Source organism: Argiope bruennichi, chromosome X2 (genome assembly GCF_947563725.1).
Source record: "Argiope bruennichi chromosome X2, qqArgBrue1.1, whole genome shotgun sequence".
Lineage (NCBI taxonomy): Eukaryota > Metazoa > Arthropoda > Arachnida > Araneae > Araneidae > Argiope > Argiope bruennichi.
This window is the reverse complement of record NC_079163.1, coordinates 77,374,486-77,401,687: the sequence shown is the minus strand read 5'-3', so window position 1 is coordinate 77,401,687 and position 27,202 is coordinate 77,374,486. Positions and strand designations below refer to the sequence as shown.

The 27,202-nt window shown below is 27.9% G+C and overlaps 1 protein-coding gene across 2 annotated transcripts in view; it reads right to left on the bottom strand.

Moving 5' to 3' along the window:
• Window positions 1-411: 411 nt before the first annotated feature.
• LOC129960325 (shootin-1-like) overlaps window positions 412-27,202 on the bottom strand; it is a 39,581-nt gene continuing 12,790 nt past the window's right edge. For both annotated transcript variants that reach the window (XM_056073692.1, XM_056073691.1), the window contains 12 exons: window positions 26,547-26,641; window positions 23,029-23,179; window positions 21,923-22,020; window positions 21,633-21,702; window positions 17,505-17,563; window positions 13,292-13,439; window positions 11,352-11,472; window positions 10,376-10,434; window positions 9,569-9,654; window positions 5,705-5,770; window positions 2,308-2,482; window positions 412-1,715 (listed from right to left, as the gene is read on the bottom strand). In XM_056073692.1, the coding sequence (XP_055929667.1) occupies window positions 880-1,715; window positions 2,308-2,482; window positions 5,705-5,770; window positions 9,569-9,654; window positions 10,376-10,434; window positions 11,352-11,472; window positions 13,292-13,439; window positions 17,505-17,563; window positions 21,633-21,702; window positions 21,923-22,020; window positions 23,029-23,179; window positions 26,547-26,641 (1,964 nt within the window). In that variant the 3' untranslated portion in view covers window positions 412-879. The remainder of the gene's footprint in view (window positions 1,716-2,307; window positions 2,483-5,704; window positions 5,771-9,568; window positions 9,655-10,375; window positions 10,435-11,351; window positions 11,473-13,291; window positions 13,440-17,504; window positions 17,564-21,632; window positions 21,703-21,922; window positions 22,021-23,028; window positions 23,180-26,546; window positions 26,642-27,202) is intronic.

Here is a 27,202-nt window from a genome sequence, read left to right as displayed (position 1 = left end):
AAAGCCTTAGCATTCAAACAAAATATTATTAAATCATTGAAGACTAAGTTAGTTACAGAAAAATTAAAATTAAAAACAAAATGCACATCACTTAAGATCTTTTTGCTAGATCATGAAATGTATCAAAATGATACTGAAATATTTAATTTTAAAGCTAATACCTTTTCTAATGAATACATGTAATGAACTTTCATGTTTTCAACAAATGACTAGCTATATCAGGTAATAATTCAAAAAATTAAGAGACTAGGAAAATTTATTAAGCATAAGTATTAAATACATTTAACATTTTTATCAAATTTCTACAAAATAATTATCAGTTTCTAATTAATTTCCCTAATTGTATTATCACAGATAAAATATATTTGGAATAAAATATCTACATGTCATATAATGAAAACTATTTTTGTACAATACATAATTTTATTTATAAAACATTTATAATAAAATTTTCTCATTCAAAGATAAGATTAAATATATTAAATAAAAAGGTATTATTATTTACATACAAACATTTTTCATCAGAAGAAATAGCCAATTGTTTTATAAATAATCTATAATTTAACATAACATTTTATACAAAAGATATCATTTAAAGCGAAAAACCTGTGCAGTTTAGAAATGCAAAGCAACTGTAAAATACTGACAATATCGTTGGTCAATGCAAAATGAGAAAAACTCGTATAAAAAAGTATAAAAATGCAAACACAGGAGGCAGAAATATCACATTTGTGCACGATACATTTTTCAACTAAATACTTAAAATGTACCAATTTAAAGCACTAAACAATAGCACAAAAATTACCCCAAAATACCCTATTTAAAAGCAAAAACAGTGTTATTGGTTTATACAAGAAATTTATATTTCTTTCATACAATTTATATTATAATAGTTTCATTTCCAGAGCTCAGTCTACTGCTATTAGAAAGTAAACTGTCAGCAATCGGCTTTTCACCAGACGTAATCAATTCCTGCAGAGAGATTTCCAGACTTTTCTCATTTTCAGCACTCTTTCTGCTATTATCAGAAAACACATTGTCGGCAGGCTGACTTTCAGTAGTCGATTCCCATAATAGAATCCCCTGACTTTTTTCATTTTCGGTTATTCTTTTGTCATTATCAGAAAAAACATGGTTAGGAAGCTGATTTTCAGTGGCAGGTTCCTGCAATAAGATTTCCAAACTTTTCTCCTTTTCAGCACTCTTTCTGTTGTCATCAGGAAATACACAGTTAGCAGATTGACTTTCAGTAGCTGACTCCTGTAATGGAAATTCTAGACTTATTTCATTCTCAATGTTCATTCCAATATTTTCTGAAAGAACGCTATCAGGAATCTGATTTTCAGAAGTTGCTTTTTTCATTGGGATCTCAAGACTCGTTTCATTTTCAGCGCTCATTCTGCTATTTTTAGAAAGAAAATGATCAGCAAACTGATTTTCATCCGATATGTCGGATTCCTGTAACGGAATTTCTAAACTTTTTTCACTTTCATGGCTTATTATGCTTTTATCAGAAAGAACAGGGTCAACAAACAGATTTTCATTAGTTGTGGCCAATTCCTCCTCAGAGATTTCTAAATTTTTTTCATTCTCAGGAGATAGATGACTATTATCACAAGAAGCATTGCTAGCAAATTGATTTTCACATGATGTGGCTGCTTCTTGAAATGGGATTTCGGAATTTTTTCCCTCTTCTTCACCATCATCATTGATCACTGCAAGATGGAAATCAATGTTTAACTCATCATTAGATACTGAAAAGTCATTACTATATTGTTAAAATAATTGAAAAATCAAAATACTAATATGAAAAATTCTCATATTCGATTCTTAATTCGTGCAATAAAATAATTTTAATTTCATCTCTTACTGAATAACTAATTCTGCATCAATTTGTCAAAAATACATAACATTAACAGTAAAAAATAACAAGGGAAAATGCTAAAACTTCTAAGCACTAATTCGGTGTGGCTCAATTATAAATTCAATGAAAAATATATTTACACTATTTCTTTGTAAATGTTTTGTCACACCGAATACTGTTTTCATTCGGAGGTTGCAATGATCAGAAATTATGCGGTTGCATTAAGATTTATCTGCAATTAACATTTAATGGTATAAATTTGCTCAAAAATTCAGGCATTGCACATTAAAATGAAATAAGGCCTTATTTTTCAAAAAAATTTGCTTGTCTTAGAAAGTTAGTTGTAAAAAAAAAAAATCTGAGGCAAAAACATTACATTTGTAATGTGAGAATTCTCAAAATGGATACAGCAGGTTAACTTATGAATATGTATAAAAAATTACCTTTATTAGTTGCAATTTTTATGCTCTGTTTTCTCAAAAGAGATTTTAGCTCATCATCAATATCAGAGCCAATATTGACATTTTCATCAGTCTCTTGGTTTGAAAAATCAATAGAATTTGGCAATTCAGCAGATTTTGTATCCTCACAAGAACTATTCTTTTTCTTCAAAGAGGCCTGAAAAGTAAAATTGCTGTCACACATTAAATTTACCAAGCTTCTGTCATCATGATTCCTTTTTAAGAAAATTATGTATTTGACTTTAACAGCACATTTTAATATAACATAAAAATTTCACAAGATGTATGAAAATATTTATTCATTTACTATTTTTTATGGAACCATAATTGTAAAATAAAAACTAATTGGAACTTTCTAGCACATTAACATTTATACTAACTAGAGAATAACATAATGATTATTTTTATAAATTTTCTCAAACGGTAATGGAAGAGTGAAGTATTAACACAGTTTAATTTCATTTTGCAAATTGAAACAAAAAAGTTATTCAAATTAAAATTAATTTCAAATACTACAAAAAAAAACTTTAATATGCATCCATAGGTTGCAGGATACAAAATTAGAATTCGCATAAGTTACTTCTGTTAAAAAAGTCTGAAAGAACATATATGGAAGCGCTTCTTTAATTGTTTAGTAATCAAAGATATCTAACCATCATAATCTCTAGATATCTATCTAAAGAGGTCATTCAGCATTGTAAGAACCCTGATTCTATTATATCCACAGAAGGCCATTCTTTCAATAGCCAGTATTAATTGCTTATCACAAGACGTCTTTAACTATGCATGAAAGCTCAATATTCAAGCATACAAAATATGATTACATTTTAATAACAAACTATAAACACAATTAATTTATTCATCAGAATATATTTTAACATATTTCGATTTCAAACATGATCCTGCCTCTAAACTGTAATTAATGTAACTTTTACCCAGATTTAAAAAGCTTTGATAAAAACATTTTAATAAACAGAAGTTTAACAAAATAAATATAAATTAAAATATATTTAAAACTAGTTACTGTACCAGCAGTTCTACCTGTGTCCATTTGCGTTTGCCCTTTTTTTTTTTAAAGTTATACACAAACATATACTTCTAAACCATACAGTTTTTGATATTCAATCCAAAAGAGGTTTTAAAACTGAGCATTAGTTAGTTGTTAATCAAAAGAATCGGGAAAAAAGAAATTGGATTCTTTGAATGCCCCTTCAACCATATGGTTATATATAATTGGTGATGGGGAAAATATGGAGTTTCTAAATTCATAGTAGCGTTTTCAGAGATTTATTTTTGATTTAAAAGCTAAACAAAATCATGGGATGGAACTAAGTCTGAATCAGATATTTTTTTTTAAATACAAAAATATACTAATCGGGATCTGTAACGAAAAAAAAAAAAAGGGGGGGGGTCTAAGTCATGTCTACTTATCTTTTATTTAGTATTAGTTTTATTAACCGTAACGTAATAACTGTTGTTAACTGTAACTAATAACTGTTGAAACGTGTTTTGAATTCATTTTCGGTTTGTATTCATAAAAATAAACGCAATGGATGCAAAAAAAAAAAAAAAAAAAAAAACCCAAAAAAAAAAAAAACGCCTGCTTATTTCCACTTGAACTTTCCACTATATTTTAGAGTCAGCGGGTTTTTTTTTTTTTTTTTTTAATAACTATTCTCTACTTAGTAAGCACAGTCATAGATGCACTGGTAGCGCAATAGAGCATTACCTTGAGATAATACAACAGTCTATGCTCTAAACTAATATGGATAAAAAGCCTTCAAAGATCGAAAAAGAATTTACAGAAGATACTTATTAGGTGCTTGCATGTATTTTAATCAGCGACATCTACTGGTAAATATGCGAAATATCTATATAAACGACAATGGTTTTGGGTGGCACCAATTTACTATTACTTTATTGGTATCAATTTGAAAGTTTTCCATTTAGAATTATTGAGTTATTCAGTATATAAAGACCACAATCATGGAACGCTCCGAATTGCATTTCCTACATTCATTGCTTTTTGATTTGAAGAAATTCTGCCGCAGCCCATAAGACACTTTTAGAAACTTATGGTGATGCTGCTCCGTCATATCCCAGCAGTTGATTTTGGTTTCAACGATTTAAGAGTGGCCATTTCGATGTCAATGACAAAGAACGGCGATGTCGAAGTCAATCAATTGCAAAACTTATTGGACAAAAATGGGAAAAAGTTGTAGAAAATGATGGAAAATATTTTGATTGATATATATTGTACCAATTTTTCGAAATAAATGCTTTTTTTAAAGTGAAAAAAATGATCAAAATACATAAAAGCACCTAATATTAAAAAAATTTTCTTAGAGAAGAATTTCGACAGGCGATATTAATCTATGATTATGATTATTCCCGTTCCACAGATGTGTTCGGTGTATTGAATATTTCAAACAGTTTAAGAGAATATGATCAATGTCCTTTTCTTAGTTTCAGGAGTAAAAATAGGGGTTAACCACCTCTAGTCCAAATTTATTTAGTAAGGTTGGAGTAATAACTATCCAGGTAACTACACTTGTTGTTATTACGTCCTCTCTTACTTTTAAGTCAGAGAAGGGATAAAGAATGTCCTTTAAAATATTTTAGTACTTGCTAAACTTTGAGACGTATTTTGAAGCGAGATATTGGTAATTTATGGGAACTACAATCCTTTCAACGTACAGATCCAATACTGTGATCGTTTTTGCAAGAGAATCCACGGTTTCTTTCCAAGAAATATTTAATGTTCCTACGTTCAAACCAATATGATCCTTTGGCTTAGTTTTACTCAAACGATGACTTTTTTAAAAAAAATCTATTCTATGACTAACTCATGACGATTTAAAAGATAAATTTTTCAAGGCTTGAAGAAACAGCTTCACAACAACTTTTTTTTGTCTGTCCTAGAATTAAGAGGTTGTTAGTGACTTGACAGATCGCTAAAGAATTCGGCGGTAAAGACAACCAAAAGAATAGTTCAATTTTATTGAAGAGTTTGATTTTTTTTTTTTTTAAATAAGTAAGTGACTATTTCAATATCTAATACTGGAAATATTATATATCAATGGTTCACAATCTAGAAATGTTGTATTTAACACATAATATTACTTCAAATATCATATGCTATAAATATTTCACGAAGAAACTTACATAGAAAATGCTGAAACTTGTTAATTAATCCCACCTTTTTCTTGAATTATATGCTGGCATTTTTGTTGTATCAGTCTCCTTATAATTTTACTTAACATTGACAAATTTAGATGTATGGGTATGAGTAATAAGTAAAAGTGTCTACTATATATTTTTAAATAAATAAGTACAAAGCACACACACACAAAAAAAGCATTTAACCAACGCCACTAACCAATATATTTTTCATTTCACCAAGAGCCGTTTCCTCACCTTGTTCCTTAGGAGATTGTGGGGCAGTCTAAAATAAAATAACATGCGATTAGAGAAAAAAGAAAATTAATACTGTACTATATCTCTATTACAGTAAGTATAAAAGCACCTTTATAATGAACGTCCACTGAGTCAAAAAATTAAATACAGAAACTGCTTATTTTTTAAATTTCTGTAATTTTGTTTAAAACATTCGTAATATTAAGACATGAGTTTTCTCATCAAAGAAAGTTTATGCAACATTAATAGAAAATTATGCTATTTTCATGATACCTGATTCTTTTTAAGCTTCAATAAGTACATTAAAAAGAACCAAACAGCAACTGAAAACTCGCTATAATGTCGATATCTCTGAATCTTAAAGGCAATGAGCTAGAATTTTTATACAAGCTATTCTAATATATCTGGGTTTCAAATTATGAAAGAAAATTCATGCCATATTCCCCATTCGCACAGTTAAAAGTTATTTACGGCAAATACTCATATCTTGTAGAATTATCGGATTATTTACTTTTAATTTCAGTATAATGTATTCATGGCACATCGACAAAGATTCAGTACATTTCGTACATTTTGAATGAAAACTGCATGCTATAAGCAAAATATATGCGAAAAAATTTAGGATTTTTAGTAAGTTCTTCATATTTTTCCGAATCTACATGCTATTTTTACTAAAGTGCATATAAATATTCCATATGGTAAACAAAACCATTGATGAAAGTAGAAAATAATTATCAGCTTTTTGTGAAGTGTGGCAAATCCTTTCCATCTGTACAACTTTTGATTGGTCCTTGAAATGTCCTCACCACCGAATATTCACTATATAATGTGAGTTCATATATATTCTTTGCATAATCGAAATTCAAGGCCGTTTGTACAGCCTTTCTGAAGAAATTCGAAAACATGCGTAAATCCGAAAGTGCCCGAATATTTTTGATCAGATAATATAATTTTGACCCCAGAAGCGGATTTTTCAGTTTACAAGCGATTAATCATTATAGAAATATAAAAATTTTGGAAAAAAATAAGTTAAAGACTTGATTTTACTATGAAAGAAATCCGGACGTTTTATGCTCAGCTGCATGCCCAGGTCAAGAAATCCAGATGAAAAAGGTCTTGATGTTTACTGCCAATATTATTTATGAAGCGTCAATAGATGGGAAAAGTTATAAGTTCTGATTTATTTATATGCATATATGTTTCTCACAACCATAACTACATATTTAAGAATGAAATCACAGCAAATCCGCATTCACACAAAATTATTATTGGATAAAAAACCACATCATTTATATTGGTGACCATCAATCAACGGGCAAACTGAAGTTACACAAAGTTAATTGTTAGTGTTTGAAAGAAATCGACATAATTAGGACGTACAAAAAACGGATGTTACTGATTGATTAATGAATAAGCAAATATCTTGAACCATGTGAGTAGCACAGAAGTCAAACAAGAGAAAAAAAAAAGATGAAGCAGGCGATCTGGAAAAAAAATATTATGTATGCATTAAATGCATTATTTTTTTTTCATTTGATAAAACAAATTAAATGAATCAAAGAACACATGTAGACGATTTCCCCACTGGAATTATTGTAGGTAAATTAGAAGAGGGTTACTTAATCCAAGACACTGCTAATGAATAAGAAATTAGCAAAAACCTCAATGGACGACTATGAAAAGTTGGATAGCTATATACAAATAAAAGTAAAAAGAAATTGTCAAATAGCTACCGTCAAATGGATAAAGACAAGCACGCACTCTAGAATATGACGAAAGACAGTGACTAAGACATTCAATTATGTTACAGTGAAACCTCGCTGAATGAACCTAATTCGTTCCCGAATCTTACTTAAAATTGAAATATTCCTTAAATGAAGCAATTTTTTCCATAAGATCAATAAGATAATGCGTTCCATTAAAATAACAATAATAATCAAACAAATTTATAATAATGTAATTTAATATTTATAATGCATGCTTTTATACAAGAAAGTTGTCTAAGTTTAGACAAATGTTCAAAATTTAGCGTAAATGAGATACCGAATTATCGTTCTACAAATTTATAACGCGCATAGCTACTGCCTTATTAAGGTGGTTTTTCTCAACATACAATTTTGCAGATTCCCAAGCTTTCAACAACTTTCTTATTTCATTAAAAAGTTGACACTATATTGAGGAAATTATTCCTTCTCCTGACGATATATCCTCCACTAGTTCTTGCTGTGAAACAGGAATGCAGCTCCTAGCTATTGTACTCTCATGTAATTCAAATATTTCTCCCTCATATCGTAGTGTGAAACAATGAAGCCTACTGAAGTATCTGGCGTGTTTTTTCCCCCTTTTGTTTCAATTAACCATGTATTTCACAATTCCGTATATATATATATATATATATTTCTTAAAAAAAATGCACCAAAAAGCAAACTTTGAACAAAGGTTGATGCCGAGGTATAGTCAGGATTCTGCATGTGACGTTAAAATGTCTCTCACCACTCGTTTTGTGAAGAATCGCTCGTTCATTTTTCTTTTTTTTTCTTTTATCATTTTGGTTTACCGTTATGAGCGGAGTTCATTAAACGAGATTTGATTGTAGTTTGTTTACCTGAAAACCAGTTAAATTAATTTCACTGAGATATTTCAACAAAAAGAATAAAAATAAAAGCAATGGTGTGGTGAACAGGACGACTAGACTAATCAGCATTTGCGAAGAAAAATATTCACAGATAAAACAGATTTTATTTGGTCCGATTCAAGGCTTACTATATTTGGCGTGAATCCAGAAAAAGTCAATATTTCCTTCAACATCTTGTAATTTCATCATTACAGAAACTGTGGCGTACGGTACGTTAAGGTCTAGTGTTAAATTGTGTACACAACTTCACATTACAGCAAGGGAAATTACGTATGAACAAACATTTTTAGGATAATACAATGGCTCATGGGAGAAATTTTCGTAGTGCTACTAGAAATGGCTACAAGTTCATACACGATAATGTCCATTGTCATCTTACAGCGAAGATTTACAATTTATTTTGAAAGTACAGTGATTTATCAAATGGAATAACCACCATACTCACAGAAGCTTAATTCTGTAACTTGTATGTAATGTACATGGGAGATGCATAGCAGAGCACAATCAGCCGCCATTAGCTAAAAAAACTTATAATGACACTGAGATAAAAGTGGTAGAATTAACTTATAATTTTTTCAAATAATCTGGACAAGATCACGCACAATCTACGCTAGGTCTCAATTACAAAGAGAAGTCTATACATATCTTACTAAGATTTCATTAAAAAAATTGTAATCAAATTCTTACTATCCTTTTGCTTATCTATTTAAAATCATAAACCAGAACAACTAATTGAATCATGATGAGTACATATTTTCTTTTTGCACTGTGTATTTACTGTTTTTATTTTATCCATGATATTTTCCTGTAAATTCTTTTCAAGTTATATTTATGCCTTTATTAAAATAAAACCGCTAGAAATTATTTTTTCTAACTCATTGTTTTTCCTTAATAGATAGATACTGATGTATAAAAACTTCACAAACATTTATGATGCAGAAACACAATTAAATCTACACAGCAATAGTGAAGTTATAACTTCTATACCAACTAACCTCTGCAACATGAGTTCATTCTAATATTCCAGTTCATTTTTGACAAATAAATTTTGTGAGATTCAGAAAATTCCACAAATTTAAAACAATCTGTCATTTCTCACTTGAAAGAAAAGAAAGGGGCGAAGACTTGAAATGCTTAATTTCAAGGATGAATAAATTACTCATTAAATAGAGACCATAATAAATACTGAACCTTAGGCGTGGGTTTCAGTTGAATATTTCCCTTCCTAATAGCATCAATCATCTCTGACATAGCTTTCTGCTGTGGATTTTCACAATCTGAAATTAAATAAAGTAAAGGTGGAAACCCATTTGAAATTAGCTCATTGAATCATGATGAGTATAGCTATTTCCTACCATAACAAGAAAGCACAAATAAAAAAGCAGAACCTGTCTCAAGAGAATGCAATTAGGTTCACATATTAATTCATCATTAACAGACTCGCGATGAGCACCACAAATCAGAATAAACAAGAAAATCAAAATAGAGTGAATTAAAATTACCAAATTAAATATTTTCACTAAACAAAATTTTGTATTTTTCTAAGTTCTATTTAAATTTTTATATTAAAAGTTCACAGAGAAGCTTATTTGTCTAGATAATTTAACTGTTCCACGAAATAAATGTTTTTAATTACATAGCCTCTTAAGATGTATGCATACTGCTTTTAAGAAGTATCTTAAATATTATCAGTCATAAAATTGCATTTTTATCCCTCATTAACATAAACAAATTAATAACATGACAAAGATAATAAAATTTGAAATTTAATAATAAACTATCGTCATAATTTGATAATAAACTATAAACTCAAAGTTAAGAAAAATAGCATACCAAATATATTTAGCTGTAAAATGAATTAATAATTTGCTCCAATATGTCTTTTATACATGTTAATGATATCATTACACAGGCAGCAAGCACTTTTTTTATTAATATATATGTAATATTGTATGGATTGAATTAAATGTAATTCAAAAAGTACAAAAAAATTATTACTCTCTTTTTTCACTGTCTTCGAAGATTTCTTTCCAGCATGGATAAAAGTAATTAAGGACCTAAAAATTTCAGACATCTTATTAAAAATCTTTACAATATTCTGTAAAGACATTAATAATTATTTGTGAAGCATTATAAAAGCATTTTGGAAATATATAAAAAAAATTTCTAAATAAAATAAAGCACATTAAATTAATAGAGTTCATTTTCTGATATGTATATAAAGTTCGTTAGTTCGTTTACCAAAATAAGTTTTTTTAATTGTACAGCAGTTTCTTAATATCTTCACTACTATAGATGTTTGGTTTCAGCACAAATTCTTTTTTGAGAAGTTAAGTAAAATGTTTAGAAATGCACATAGATATATTTAGAAAAATGCTTGATATAAACTAAAATCTTTTATAACGTACATTGAAATCTTTCTCAAGAAAATCTGTGTGAAAAGCGAGTTAAATAGGAATATATTTAAACAAAATTGAATGTAATAGGACACTAAATGTAAACTCTTCAAAACAATGTAATAAGCAATCATAACTACTACCAAATTCAATTTGATGACAAATTTATTAAACATCATTAGTTAGTAATTTTCCAATATCGATTGGGATAAATGAAAAAATGGACAATTTAATAGATTTTAACAATATGCAAAAGTACATTTTCAGTTTATAATTAACAGGATGGAGGAATAAACAATGGAATTCTTCTCATCATATTGAAAATAAAGAAAAAAAAATTGGAATGAAAAGAGAAGATGGATATGTTTTGAATTAGCGTCCAGCACAGCATAAATTTACTATCTTACAAATTCCAAACAGAACTGTTACAACTTATAAAAAATTACAAATGTAAATGACAAGAGAATTAAAATTTCAATTTCAGCACTGACTGAACTTGAGTATATAGCAGGAGCTACAAAACATATTTAGAAATAATGCAAGCAAAAAAAAAAAAAAAACAAAAAAAACATACTTACTTAATAGGATTAAATGAAGGTGGTGGTAATGGCGGAGGTGGGGGAGGAGGTGGTATTGGCAACAAATCCGAAGCAGATACTTCCTTATTAAGTTTTTGTATTTGGCTTTCCAATTCGTGAACTGTTCTCAAAAAGGGGGCATATAAATAGATAGAAACGAAACATTCAAAAAAAATTTAATTAATATTTTGACCAATATTATAAACTGTAAACATTAATATATATTTCTACTAATGAAATGCAAATTGAAACAAAGTCGCAGTACTATTTATGAAAGAAATAAAACTCAATCACACAAGTTATTTTTAGAACAGAATCATAACACATCATTCTCCTTATACAATTTACTGTCAAATATTATATCAAATTGCACTATTAATTAATTTGCTTAAATTTTATTAAATCTGAAAGAAACTTATAAAGCGTATTTTTCCTTTACATCGTATTCTACAAAACACTATTTTTCATAGAATAATGTTACAAAATCATTCTTCAAAAAAGTAAATCGTTCTTCATATATTTTGGCCTAAATGTTTCTTGCATCTAAAAACTTAAATTAATAACAATTTCAAAGCATTGCATGCCAACATATTCTAAAAAAGAAATAACTGTTAGTTACTAAAACAAATTTAAAAATTGAAGCCGAACTTCAATTCAGGCACATATTTCGAATTATATATGTTAATTCATCTAAAAAGTAGATCTCAATTTTAACAAATGCACTGATCCAATTTATAAAAACATGTAAGTTGCATTAAGAAAGATGAAGACCAAAATTTAAGACAACTACAAAAAAGAAAATAAAAACATATTCATAATATAAAGAGCACATCTTCACTTTATGTAATTTTCAATGATAAATAATTTTATTAACAGGTTAATAAAAGATAATGATTGACTGAAGGACAGGGTATCAAGATGCTAAAATTAATGATAGATTAGATTTCTGTTATTGAACATGAGGAGAGCAAAAACACTCAATATGCATAAATAAAAGAGAAGCATTAAATAACATCTACAGAAGTTATTCATATCTTACAATATAGAGGATTAAATACATCGACTTCTAATTTCACAGACAGCAAAGTGACTAAGATATTTTCTAACCAAAAGAGAGTCCATTCAGTACTGCATTATTCATTACTAGTTCTTTCATTATTCGTCGATATGCCACAACAACAATTTTGATTGAACTATTGCAATCCACATTCACGAGGAAAGGGTTTTTTTTTCATAAATCATATTTTTATCATAAAACATTAAAAAATTAACAGATTAAAACGTCATTAACCCATATCATATGATAATTTGCTGCTGCAATACCATATCATATTAAATTAAATTCTTTCTGCAATTTCTAAATCCGAAATTCAATAACTGCACCAATCAAAGTAGTCATTTTTATTAAATTTAGCTATTTGATATCACGATTTTGCTTTCACTAAATGATCAAACATGTCGTTGAATTCAACCAAAATACAAGCAATTTCTTTTCCTTTACTTAAATATATATAACAAACATTTTTCAACAAACTTGCTTTTGACTGTGCTGCAACATTTAAGAGCGATGAAACAAAAACCAAAATGTTAAAAATAAAATAGGTCGGTCTGATCACTAAAGGTAATTTAACCTGAAGAACAGTTTCGAAGATTTCAATGTTTTTATTAATTTAATTATTAAAAATTTTAATTTTTGCCGCTTAAGCATTATTGAAAAAAAATCAATAAAACTAATTGCATTTATTGCAAAATTTTACAAAATTTTACATTCCTTGGAAAATTTTACAAGGAAAAAAAAGCAAAATAAATATGATTTTTTTCCTTCAAATTTTAAGACTTGTCAAATATTTAGATCAATCGCAGACTAATTTTTTATGAAAAAAAAAATGCAAATAAGTAAAAAAGTGTGATAAATTAACATTTTTAATAAAGAAACATACTTTTACAGAGGAGTTTTCCATTCTCCTGCTTGTAAATTGATACTTGAGCTTCAGCAGATTCCAACTTTGCAATTATACTATCATTCTTCTCAACATCGTCTCGATTTTCAGAATTTCGTTTTGAAGCATTAGTGTCTTCTACTTGATTCTGTAACACATATATGAAATATTGCAGTGAAATAAGTTGTCTAAAATATATATTACTCAAGTACACTATTTATAGATAAGATACAAAATTTATTAGAGTCAGAGGCAAAATTTATTTAATAAAACTGACTTTGATGCATAATTTAGAATTTTGTATAGAGAAGAAATTTTAAAAAGACATCAAAAATACAATATAAGCAAATATCTAACTATAGTTATAAATGAACAGTAAAGAATAAATCAAAATAGCATGTGCAAATAAAAAGTTATGCAAAATTATTCAAATCATAATTCATTTTGGAAAAACCTAAACCAAAAAAAATGAAAAAATATTGAGGAAGATCATTTTCTCCTTACTTTTTAGATAAGCAACATTGTAAATGCAAATAAATTTTAATCAGTGGTTATTTTATTGAACAGGTAGTATAATTTTTTCCCTTTTTAATTAATAAGATGAAGTATACATAATAGTTGGGTATTTGAATTTTTAAAAAATTTGAAGTGTATATGCTTTGATTTGATTTGATTTGATTTTACAACAAGATCCACGAATGGGTCAGTTGTGCAGAAAACTAAGAATGAATTCTAAATCTAAATGCATGAATAGAATATTAAAAACCTAAATAAAAACAGTAATTAAAATAAATTGACAACAATATCATTAAAATTCTCAGTAATGATAAAACAATCAGGTAATTCATCGCCTAATCTGGCAAGATTGTGGTGAACCTTATTAGCCAGATAACAGCTACGAAACACGAGTAATTACTTTTGCCTTGTCTTTTTACTAGGCTGCGAACCACAAGGTCCCAGGTTCTATCCTCGCTCATAACAATCCGCTACATTGGTGAGCTGGGACGATGAACCTTCAACCTCCGTACAGCTGTTGTGGCGCCATCTATCCACAGGAACCCAAAGTCGTCAGACTCACTTGAAGCAGCAACAACACAAAGTCGTCAAACTCACTTGACGCAACAGCAACCACTCACCCACACACGCTCGCCATAACGCTTGGCGCTACTCAAATGGGTACAGGCGTATTAGACTCAACAGTTAATACATCACCACTCAACAACCATATCGTTCGTCTCACCTCCGACTCATTGGAGGGAGAGTACTGTGGTGAACCTTATAAGCCAGATAACAGCTACGAACCACAAGGTCCCAGGTTCTATCCTCGCTCATAACAATTCGCTACAAGATCTTTTTCATTGGTATTAGTATTAAGTGGCAAGTATGGGACGGAAACAGCTATTAAGTTGGAAAGCATAACTCTGAAACTTGCAGGCAAAGGAGCAAAATAAAAACAGATATCACGAGATATAAGAAGGATAACCTCAGCAGATGTTCGACCAGATTTATTATCTATCTAATCTTAGCATTTGATTTTAGCGATATTGGTAGCTTTCCAATAAGTCTCCTGAAGCGCAATAAAGAAGGGGTGAACTTCACCGATCAAAGCTATTATGTGACACGTTTTGATGAAAAAACCACAGCAGTTTTGTGAAATCAGGGAAGCTATTAAGAACGACTGTTATTTAGAGAAGGTATTTTCATACTTTTCCCCATCAAATAAAATTTTCTAAGACACAGAGGAAACACCAAGCTTCATGTCCATGAGAATGGCTCTAAAGTTATTCTCAAAAATTATTGTTTTTTTTTTTTTTTTTTTTTTTTTTTTAGAATTATCGGAAACTGGTGATGAAAATTTATTTAGTAAAATGCTTTCCAAATTAGCTTTAGGGACAGAAAAGCAGTTAAAAGTCAATATTGGAGCGGATAAGTTACTGGTAGTTGCTTGATGCCACGTCATTTGGGCTGCCCTTCGTTTCAGGTTGTGTTTGTAGAGTGGAATAGTTCGGAACTCCTACTTTCGATGTTCGGTCCTTAACAATTTATCGTGATTGTAGAAAGGTATTTTCTATTAGATTTTAACAGAAATAACTTCTTTTTCAAAACTCCAGGTATAGACACCAAAGCAAAGGTAGAATTCACCATCTTTATTACAAATTCATTCCTTCACCCAAGAGGGTTGGAAATATGGGTCAAAGTTTACAACTAGTGTACCCTGCTTTGATGGATTTCGGCAATTCAAACGTCTGAAACATTAAAACAATGAGATGTGTAGGGACGAGTCAGCCGTCACATCGAATTTTTAAACGAAGCACATCACGAACATTCTGATTACTTTGTTCTTTAAAAAATTCAGAGTCGACTGCATCGTATCACATTCAAAGTTTTGTGAGACGATGTTTGTACAGGGAAAGTACATAGTTCTGTAAGTTTACTGAACCACGAAAGCTTATTGTGCAATAACTTGCACTAACAATCGCCAGATCGAAATTTCTTAACATCCTGCAGTTTCACCAAAGATGACGTAGAAGTCGCTTACGAAGAAAGAATACGATTGCTATGGACATTCATAGCCTCAGCGCTTAGTATCTTGAAATCTGCAAGGTGGGAGTTATCTATGTTAATGCCAATCTCAAAAAAGTGATTCCTTCATTTAACCCTTAGTACAAAAATACGAACGGAAGCAAAACACAGAACATGAGGGGAGAGTACCCCCCCCCCCAAAAAAAAAGGTCTGTTTAAGGAAACCTCAGGGTTGTGATGCCCTAAAGAAGATGTACTCCAGAGAAGTGTGTTGACAAATCCCAAAAACTGACAAAAAATTATCACTGAAATAAGTTTTAAAGCATTCCATGTAATGAATGATACTTTGAAGTTACATTCTTAAATGGAAACTAAACTAAAATTAAAAAGATGTAAATTTTAAGTACAGAAGCAATTTAGTTCAAAATGATAATTTTTATTAAGTAGTAAAATTCATTAAATATATATATATATATATATATATATATATATATATATATATATATATATATATATATATATATATATATATATATATCAAATAAGGAATCAAGAACAGTTCGATTGTATGCTTTTGTTACTAATGCAGAGTTTACAGAACATTTTCTGAGCTATCCTTTCATTATCCAAAAATGTAACTTGATTATTAAAATTTATGTTGCAAAAACTATTAGATATATGCTTAAATTTGATGAAAATGCTTTTTTTTTGTCTTAATCTGCAAATTGGTTTTAATACAGTATTTTAATATACTAATTAGAGCACTTAGAGTATTTTAATATACTTTCAAACTATATGTAAGACATTTCATAAGAGAATGAGGAAAATCACTGCCAACTTTCCAACCAATCTTGTGTACAATTAAAAGAAATCATATTTTTCAAATTTCAAATAATACTAAATAAACACAAACTTTTTCTCTACGTAAGTTAAAATGGAATTTTCAATAGCATGGATCCATATTTAATTTTGCAATTGCATCTGTAAGGTGTCTACTACTTATTTTATGCATTTTGCCTTCTCTTTAAAAATTCAACATGCATGGATACTGTACAGTGCCTTTAATAAATTTCATATTCTTTGCAAATTACAATTATATTCATGAAATAAAATATAAATACAACATTTCCTTCTTTCTGTTCGGGCACATGGATGTAAAATCAAGGTCTTTTTTCTATACATGTAAAGATATTGTACAGTGCGGGTAGTCAATGAATTAATTTCATATTCTATGCGAATTATAATTGCTATTCACGAAGTAAAATATATAAATAAATAAAGTTTCCTTCTTGATGTTCAAACACATGGATATAAAATCAAAGTCAAAAATGTAATCGTACACCAGACCTCAAGTTCTACAATACAAACAGCTTCCAATAGCAAATTCAATGCATAAAAACATCTTGAAAATAATTTTGGGAAATTTTAAGTCAAAAATATTCTAAGATTAACAATCAAGCAATTATCAGAATTAGCAGTGCTTTTTTCAGAGACTTTGTCATTATTATTATTATTATTATTATTATTATTTTTTTGAAAAACAAAATTGAATTTTTAAAATGAAAGACAATCATATACTAGCAAAAAAACACTAAATATTCGGTAAAATCAACATTTAATCCATCGACAATAGAAGAATTAACTATTTCTAATTATCATTGAATATAAACAGTAAAATGGCTGAACTTACAGACTGAATAGAGTTACGACAACGGTAGTTTTCTAAATCGCCATCCTCTAGTCTCGAATCTGAGAATGAAAAATGATAGCTGAATCATCATACTCAAAATCAATATAAGCTCTTACCAAATTAATTTAATTAATAACTATATTAATTTGACAGAAATTTATATTGATCATTTCCTGAAACTATTATTAATAAAAAAATATTTAACTTATTTACAGTTACTGGAAATAATAAGAAACTTTATCAATTTTGTTTAAACAGTAATAAATATACAATAAACCCATAAGTAACCAAATGGTCATCCTAAAAATCAGCATAAAAGAAATCATATTAAAAAATAAAATATTTTCTATACTTGATTTCTTTACTTAAATAAACGGTCCTATATTTATATAAACAAAAACCAGTAACTTCAAATACTAATGTGTAATATAGATAGGCGATTAATCTGAATGTAAAACTAATCATAAATTAAGGAAAAATAGCAAAGAAAAATAAAAGTGTTGCTTGATAAAAATAAAAGAATCATCAGAATGGAAAGCTTGGTGTGAAAAGTGTGCTAATTTAAAATAAGAATTTTCAATTTTTGTCCCAGACTAGAGAAATCACGAACCAACCGATGACTTTCATTTATCTGTCTAATCAAAGAAGTTTGAGGGTGGGAAGAAACCCGAAGGAGTCCACTTAGCACTATTTATTATACTACTCCATTTAAATGTCCTTGCTAATGGCAAGAAATTAAAACAACAAATTATGTCATTGGTACAACCGCAGCAAGAAAAATGGAGTCACCCAGCTTTATTCTGACATCATTTATCTTACAATCATAAAAAAGGTATCATTCGAAAGGACTTAACATACCTTTAAAGATTTTAGAGTTTAATAAATTTGAAAGGGGTCATCTATATATTGAAATAAGAATAAACATAAAATTTCCAATTGTAACAGCCATTTTCCTCATCAAATTTTAAAATTACATGAAAAATTATTTAAGGAAACCAAGTTACATTAGTCTAGGTCAATTTGTTTCAAAATTATGAACTAAAAATTTTTAACTTTCTAATGTTAAAATTAAATTTTGAACTGCTATTGATTTCTTAAAAAGTAATATATTTATTGATCTAAACTATTTTTGTTGTGAAAATATAAGTTATTCTACATATTCTCCATGCACATTTATTATTAAAAAGTAATTTTTAATGTGCAAAATTATTTTAAATTAGACTTTTAATTTTTTTAAAATTGCAACACACTGAAATCTGAGCATATACTGAAGGGCAAGATCATTTTAAAGGGGGCATGCAAAAATTTAACTCATTTCTACGAATAGTTTTTCCATTATATTAAGTTTTCTGTAGTGGCCTTAAAACGATATATTTAGAGTCGCATTCACAAATTTCAAAATGTTGCAGTTTTTTATTTGGCATTTGAATCTCTATTCACGCCTACCTTAAAACAAATATAATTTTCTACACTGCTATATATAAAGAAAAGAATATATATAAAAAATTTGGACAGGGGCAAAAAATACGAAATCAATGTAAAAGAACGCTTTCCATTACTATAATATTCTATTAATAGTCGGTACTTTTGAATATGGACTATAGTCTGTCCCTGAGACAAACTGGAAGTTTTACTTGTTAGCTCATTTGAAGCCATTTATAAAATACGAGAAATTATCGAAAAACGGAAATTTTATTTCTTAATACATAATTTGTCATCTTTAACTTTTTAATTTTACTTACATTCTAGCAAATTATTTCTCTTGATGACTAATGAATAACAAAGTCCGTATTTTGTAACAAGAAAAGCACCGTATGTGTTTAAATTTCGATGTTTATATGAGTTCTCAATATTTTTTACACAAGTTTGAAATTTCATAAGATTAATCTGCCATAATTATAATTATTATAATATTATATACAATCATAAATGGAATAAAAAAAATTAGGCATCAAAACATTAGCTAACACATTTAGTATTAATATTTTGGATGCAATGTGGATAAATATTACATTTTTTCTAATCCAATTTAATTAAATTAACTCTGTTATGTTTAAGCAAATAGGTTCTAACATAAATTTCTGATTATGAAATTGGTTACTTCTGAAAGACGTCTTAAGGAATAATTATTCTAATAACTATATGTAATTGTCATTTTTACAATTATATATATATATATATATATATATATATATATATATATATATATTCTTATACGTCCTTTCAAATTTCTATTCATATAAGAAGCAGCAAAACATGTTATGACTTATAGCATTAAAAAATGTTACTGTATTGAAAATTAAAGATATGAATGAACATTTAGAGTGCTGTTCTGCAATTAGCTTTCCATGTCAGTGACACTCTTATATCCTATATACATGTCTTCATATAATAAAATCTTGCAATCAAACAGCACTAAGTTGCCAGTAAAGCATATAAGATTAAGTTACTTATATTTATCAGTGAATGAAAAGTATTACTTTTTTTTGTATGCTGGTAAAATAAAGTGGTGTACTTTTCATGTCAATTTTCATTTTTATTTAATTATAAAAAAATCAGATAATTATCTCTAAATATTGGTCAGATATTAGTTTTAAAACTAAAATTAAAATTTCTTTTAAATAATAAAAATATATTCGATTTTATTTCTTTTACTCAAACAACAAAACTTTCCATTTCAGTGCCTTCAGCTTAAAGGCGATTCATATTCAAAAGCAATTAAAAAAATTATCAATTATTAATAAAAGAAATATACAATGATTGAAACATCAAATTATTGAATATTGCTTTGTGGAAAAAGATCAAAATTCTCCTAAATATTTTATTATAAATATAAATTAACATAAATAAAACATCAATCAATTTTAACATGAATATTAGAACTTTGCAGATATTTTTAAAGTGTCAGGGAAAAAAAAATATTAACGATGTTCAGAGGATATCTAGATTTTGCACATCTAAATGTGGAAAAGCCCCTTAAAAGAAAATTTGAAATATCTGCCGATGGTATATAAACCAAAATTTGTAATCCGGTAATTTTTCCATGGGGAATATATTCATGAAATCAAAAAAAGGGTGTTGTCATTGGAAATTTCAAAACTTGTACAATTTTAAATATGTAGACAATCCCTTATGAAAATTTTAAGTGCAGCATCTTTTAGTATCCCTTACTTCCTTTAAAATAGTATCTTCGATTTTCATATAGGATGATTGACAGCAAAATGAAACTGGGTGGCTCTTTTTTTTTTTTTTTTTTTTTTTTAATTCCGCGCCTATAACATGTAAAATAACAAAAACATAGGAAGTATGCATAAATAGTGTGAAAATAAGCACATCCAGCACTTTGTTTGTACCTGCATTAACCCTTTCTTTTTTCTAAAGATGAGGATATTAACAACCTGGATGAAAATTGATTAATTTGTTTTCAGTTTTGGAGTTGAGAAGATAGTTTTAAGCTATGTAATTTGCATATCCAATTAACAAGGAAAGTACGCAAAGCACCAATTAGGTATTGCAAATGGATTTATAAATAACTCAAAGTACATTAATAAAATCAAACGCGTATCACAATCCTCTAAAATGCTGGTACATGAAATCGGTAAGAAATAAGAATGTTATGCAATAAAATATTTCAAATTTTGAAGTTCCGCACTTCATAAAGAATACTGGATTTATTCAAACTATTGATCTTTTCACAAAATCAAAACATTAAAATAAAAAATTTCCAGAATTTTTTTCAAGCATGGTATAATGCATAAATTATAAACGTCTGAGTAACAGTTTGCATGAAACAACACGGATCCTGAAAATGTTTATATTTCAAATGACTTCAATAGAGCGAACCAAAAAATCTACACTAAATAAAAGAGTTTCAAATAATTTAAGACATTTCATTAAATCAGAGGTATATTCAATACTATAGTATGACCTTAGTAGCACACATATATTGTACATCATTGTATGATATTAAACAATATTCGCAATATTGTATAACATTGTAAAATATTAAATAATATAATGTCGCAATATACTTTCAATATTGCGTGCTATTTCGTGTTATCCAAAAAGAGTATTCTGCGTAAATTTACGTATATATTTTTCATATATATATATAACCATTGAACTTACTAGTTTGAAGCAGCTGAAGAGACCGAAGCTCCTCCTTTGTGCAGTTATGATCTCTCATCTCTTGCTCGTACTAAAATAAAAAAGAAAGAAATAAACTAATTTAGTAAGGGTTTTTTTTCTCAATAATTTCGAAAAAGAATCTATCTTAATTTGGTATAAAATGATTCACGAACAGGTAATGTTACATTCCTAATTTGCAGATAAAAATGACCATCCTCTAAATTCATATTTTAAGAATATCAGGCATTTCAAAAAATTGATTCGATAAGTAATACAATAATGTTTCTTACCAGTTTTTTAGCTATTTCAAAGTCTTCTTTTAATGAGTTCTGTTTTTCTATTTCTTTACCCAACTGTATTTTTAAGTTAGCAATTTCTGTTCTAAGTTCTGCAACAAATCACATTTTTAGCATATCATAATATTTAAACAAAATTATCCAGAAGAAAAGTAAAAACCTGTTAGCATCATGGAAATAAAGAAAAGGAACACCAAGAAACTTGCTCGCTTTAAATTACAATTACAAAAGTTACTAAATAAATTTACTTGAAATGCCAACATCAGTAAGTTCTATTTTGTGTGTAAAGTCTCTTAACAAAAATAATCAAATGATAAGAATACTCTGACAACGGTACTTAGGACAGACCATTCAACAAGGCATTTCAGGAAAGAGTTATAATACTTTTCAATAACAGGAATTTTATTCATCACGAATTTATGTGAAAGCATATTTATTCTCTCTTGTAACAAACACTCATTCATATCGACAGAAGAAATGAAATTCCGATAGATGTGCGATTTGTTGAAAAATTACTGTACTATTTAATGAAGACAATAGTTGTCAAGCTTACGGTCGGAAATTAAATGGCTATTTAAGTTCTGAAATAGGTACCACTAAACTTGGAATACTGTTTGGCTTTGCTAAGAGCTAAGATATTCAAACCTGAAAAAATATTTTCCTTTACATCAAATTATTAGTAATAGTCTGTCAACATCTTTCCGATTTGGAAGTTTAAAAGTAAAATTCTGTCGATCCACAGGAAGAAGTTTTTCATTCTCGAAATTACTGTTTCATTTCCATAATCCAAAGTCTACCGATATAAATATAGAGAACTATTTATTCCTTCATCTTTTAACACAACAGAGCTAATAATTTAAAAGCTTGCTAATGATACATTTGTAACTTCAACATTTATTATATTAAATACCGTTTTTCTTCTCCATGAACAGTGTATACACAGGCCAGATATAGCATCAATTATGAAACATGCACAGAGACAGGATTAAAAAAAATTATTACAGAATTCTTTACAAGCAAAAGCTTCTTAATTATTGAAATTTTATGTACAAATGAAAACCATTCTTAAGAGGATGGAGATTTTTATAAAATGATTATACCTGAAGCAAGATTATTAAGAACATCCAGTTCTGAAATACTTTCATCAAGTAATGGTTCTTGGGAAAGAATTTCATTTGTATCTTCTCCTGCAACAGCCGATTCGGATTCATGACCAGTATTCCCTCTGAGTTTCTGATTTTCTTGAAAATACTACATAAATTTCATAAAGCACAACATATAAAGAATTAAATACAGTAAGTAAATAATCATTACTACTTATTTAGAAATACTTTGAAAATTTTATATAATCTTATGTAAGTACACTTCAATATTAATTACAATTGATTAAAGTGATACAAAATATTCTATCAAGAAACTCCCATTTCTCTAAATTAAACAATTATTTCAGAATCGAAATATATTTTTTATAATTATTAGTTAATATACTCGGCGTTGCTTGGGATTAAAATTTTTTCATGTATAATATTTTAACGAAAAAATTACTCTTGAATAAAATCTTATAATATACAAAATGTTTTAATTGCCTTTTTTTTTTTTAGAATATTAGCTAAATTGGCGATTTTTAAAAATTACCGATAGCCAATTTTCACCACAAGTTACTGATGATTGTTGTTTTAGCACTGCAAATTTTGATCCCAAATACTGAAGTATAAGAATGGTTGTCTTTGTTTCAGCGTTAATTCAGGGTAAATTGTTATGTATCATCTATGGGTGTTAATATTAATTTTCAAATAAAAAAAAACACATTCGATTAAAATCCAATGAGAAAACGTTCATTTCCATTTTTGTTTTTCCGAAATAACTAATTTGCACTCATAGAATTCATACCATAATTTTAAAAAGTTTTTTTTTTAAACTAAAATGCATATAAAACATATTTCAATCAAGCATCAATAATTTAGCAGGTTATAATAGTGTAAGTGGCTTTTATTAAATAATAATACCTTAGACAAAGAAACCGGATTTGGATAAGATTATCTATTAACAGAAGAAATGAAGAAACTTAGAGTTCTATTCAACCGCCAACAAATAATGGAAGTTCTAGTTGTAACAGAAACAGTTTTTTTTTTTTTTTTTTTTTTTGTCAACCAAGTAATCCCAGTCAAACTTACTCTACTGTATTTGTAAACGTTTTCAAAGTGAAAACTGACTCCTGCATAAGAATTCTATACAAAACAATTGACTCCGAATAAAGTAAATATTCATTAACATTATATTATCACGAGAAAATGATGAATGGAAACCCGAGTTCTAAGAGAGTTCCTCAGAAAAAAATGTCAGTTTGTATAGAATTCTTATCAATATTTATCGGCACTAAAGCACATTATCAAGCACAGTTATGTGTGCATTGGTCAAAATAGTAACCTGATAGTACCACTGTACACAACACTTAAACAGATATATAATAAATCTATAAAAATCATTCAGCATAAAATGTATACTATTTGTCCTATTTTAAACTCCAAACGACAAAAAATATGAATCTACTGGTTTATATGCAAAGAATAGATTGATTTGACTCTTGGTGAATGTTACAGTATTATTTTGAAACACAGGAGAGAAAAAAGATTTTTGTTGAACAAAATAGGGTATGATTTCAACTTTCTTGACACTTGCAACACTGTAGTAAACATAGTCAGAAAAGTAAGAACAATAAATAACCCATTAACTGGCTGATGAACCCAATGCAATCAGGATTTTAAAAGATCGTCCTTACAATAATCAGTATGCAACCTGATATGTATTTTCTAAGCTTAAAATAGGCCCAGCAAGGACTGTTAGAGAATTATCTCTAAGTAAATTATTAACAAAATGTATTGTATCCACAATTTACACAAACGTGGTCATAAAACACTTTCTGGAACAAATTCCACTAGTTCCTTTCCTTTCTCTTTAGAAAGATTCTTCAATGTGCGAAACAACTACTTTATAATTTTTATCCATGGGAAATAGAGGATTCAAAGAAAAAATTAATTAGTATTTTTCTGCCTTCAGTTTTTTTCAATTTATAATAATTACTTATTTTTAGCAAAAAATTTTTTAAAATTGAAGCTTTCAAGTTATTTTTATATTTACCATGATGACAAATAAGCTTTTGTAAATCATACATAGTGATAAAATCATTTTAAATATCAGCAAATTTGTAACTACAGTGCAAATTCAATTCAAATTAAGCCCTTTTTTTAAATTTGGATCTAAGTATAATATTTTTGTTTCCGAATTTATTATAGTACCTTTAATGTTATTTTAATTTTTGGAAAGTGAAAAAATATGATTGGTGTCACTGTTATTTTAACCTGTTCAAAAGTAACAAGTAGTTAAGACCACAAAAAACTTACTGAACCATTTAAAAATTATGATCAACTTAATATATACTTCCAATATAGGTATGTTAATTTATTCCAGAAACAAAAGACTTTTGGTTTGTAGGGAACTCATTCCCTGCAGCTGGTCTGCATATCATATTACTCTGGTTAAGAAAAAAATACAGAACTCTCCAATATACGTTTACTGCATGAGGTAATTACAGAAATAAGCAATGCACAAGAAAGAGCTTGTAATATATACAAATGAAAATGAATACATACAACATTACCTACTCCTTAGACATTGTAAGTTGAACAAAATTAATAATCAAGTATTTAAGATTTCATATTGAAAACAACTGATTACGACTGCTCTGTGACTTCATTTAAATGCACATTAAATAAAATAAAGTAACAGTAAATTTTAACTTTTTTCGATACAGTTTTTTTTTATTTATTTCATTATTAAAACTGCACATTAGAAACAAAGGTAGAGAACAACATTTCTTTTACTACAAGTAAAAATATAGCATAATAAAACTCGCCTAATTATTATAATTTTTCAATTTAACTAAAAGATTACAAAGAAAAAAATGAATTAATTAGTGAATTTGAATTCAATTCCGCGCAAAAAAGGCAGGCTTTAAAAAAAAAAAGCAACTCAGGGTAGCAAATTCAAGAACATCGTTTTACCTCAGATGTATCCAATTAAATGGGGGAAAAAATCCAAACAAAAATAAATAAAAATTTAGCACCAGGTTATTAAAAACCTTACCTAAAAACAATAGTTTCTATCGAATTACTACCAGCAAGTTTTAATATATAACAATAAATTTTAAAAAATCCAGAATCTAGATACAATCTCTCTTCATTAATTCAACAACATAAATATGGTTTACAGTTCACAAACATAACCAAGTTGATATTTAAAACTAATTAAAAAAGTAATGCAAAGGTTAAAACTACAGGTGACATCACTTCTCAGATCATATTATCATGCATCAAATAAGAACTGTAGTCAAAAATTATTTTTAAAAAAATTGGATAGCATATTAAAAAAATTGGACAGCAATCATTTACTATTTTAAAATCTCTCAAAAGAATGAGACATGTATATTACTAATCTTTTCTCTCTACAAAATGATTACAAAATTTTCATTATTCTACAACTACCCAAATTCTTTTAAGAAGAAATTTCAACAGAATTAGAAATTAAAAAAAAAATAATAATAAAAATAAAAAACACACACCTTCGTCGCTCTCTTAATAGCATTATTAGCAGCTTCAGTCTCCAAATCACATTTAACTTTTAAAGCAGTGTATTCATCTATGACAGCTTCAGAAACTAAAATAACAAGCAGAAATTTTACTAAGTTAATTTTTGATACATTTAAAGAAAGGAAACCAAATTTGTCAATTCATTAAAAAATACTTTTTAAAAAAGATATTATTCATATTTGGATAAATGAATTTATACATGATTTATAGCATGCTTTGATTATTTTTTTATGTAAAATATATTAATATTTCCAACCTTTCTAACAAATTAAACAGGAGCAGGTCTGTCCATTACATACAAGACAGTACAATGCAATAACCTTTTCATTAATACTTAAAATCCCACTGTTAAAATCTCTTATATTCAATGAAATATTTGATTAAATAGAAATGAAAGAACTAAAAATTGAAACTGTTTCACTGAAAAAATAATAATACCCAGCTATTTTTGACGTGAAGTATGATTCAGAGAAAGCACTTTGAACGATTCTTCTTTTTTTTTTTTTTTTTTTCCTTTTTTTTTTAAAAAAGTACATTATTTGACATTAACTAAGATAATTTAATTAAATGCACCTCTCAGATTCAGATGTTGTGTTGCAAAAAAAAAAAAAAAAAAATTAATCAAATT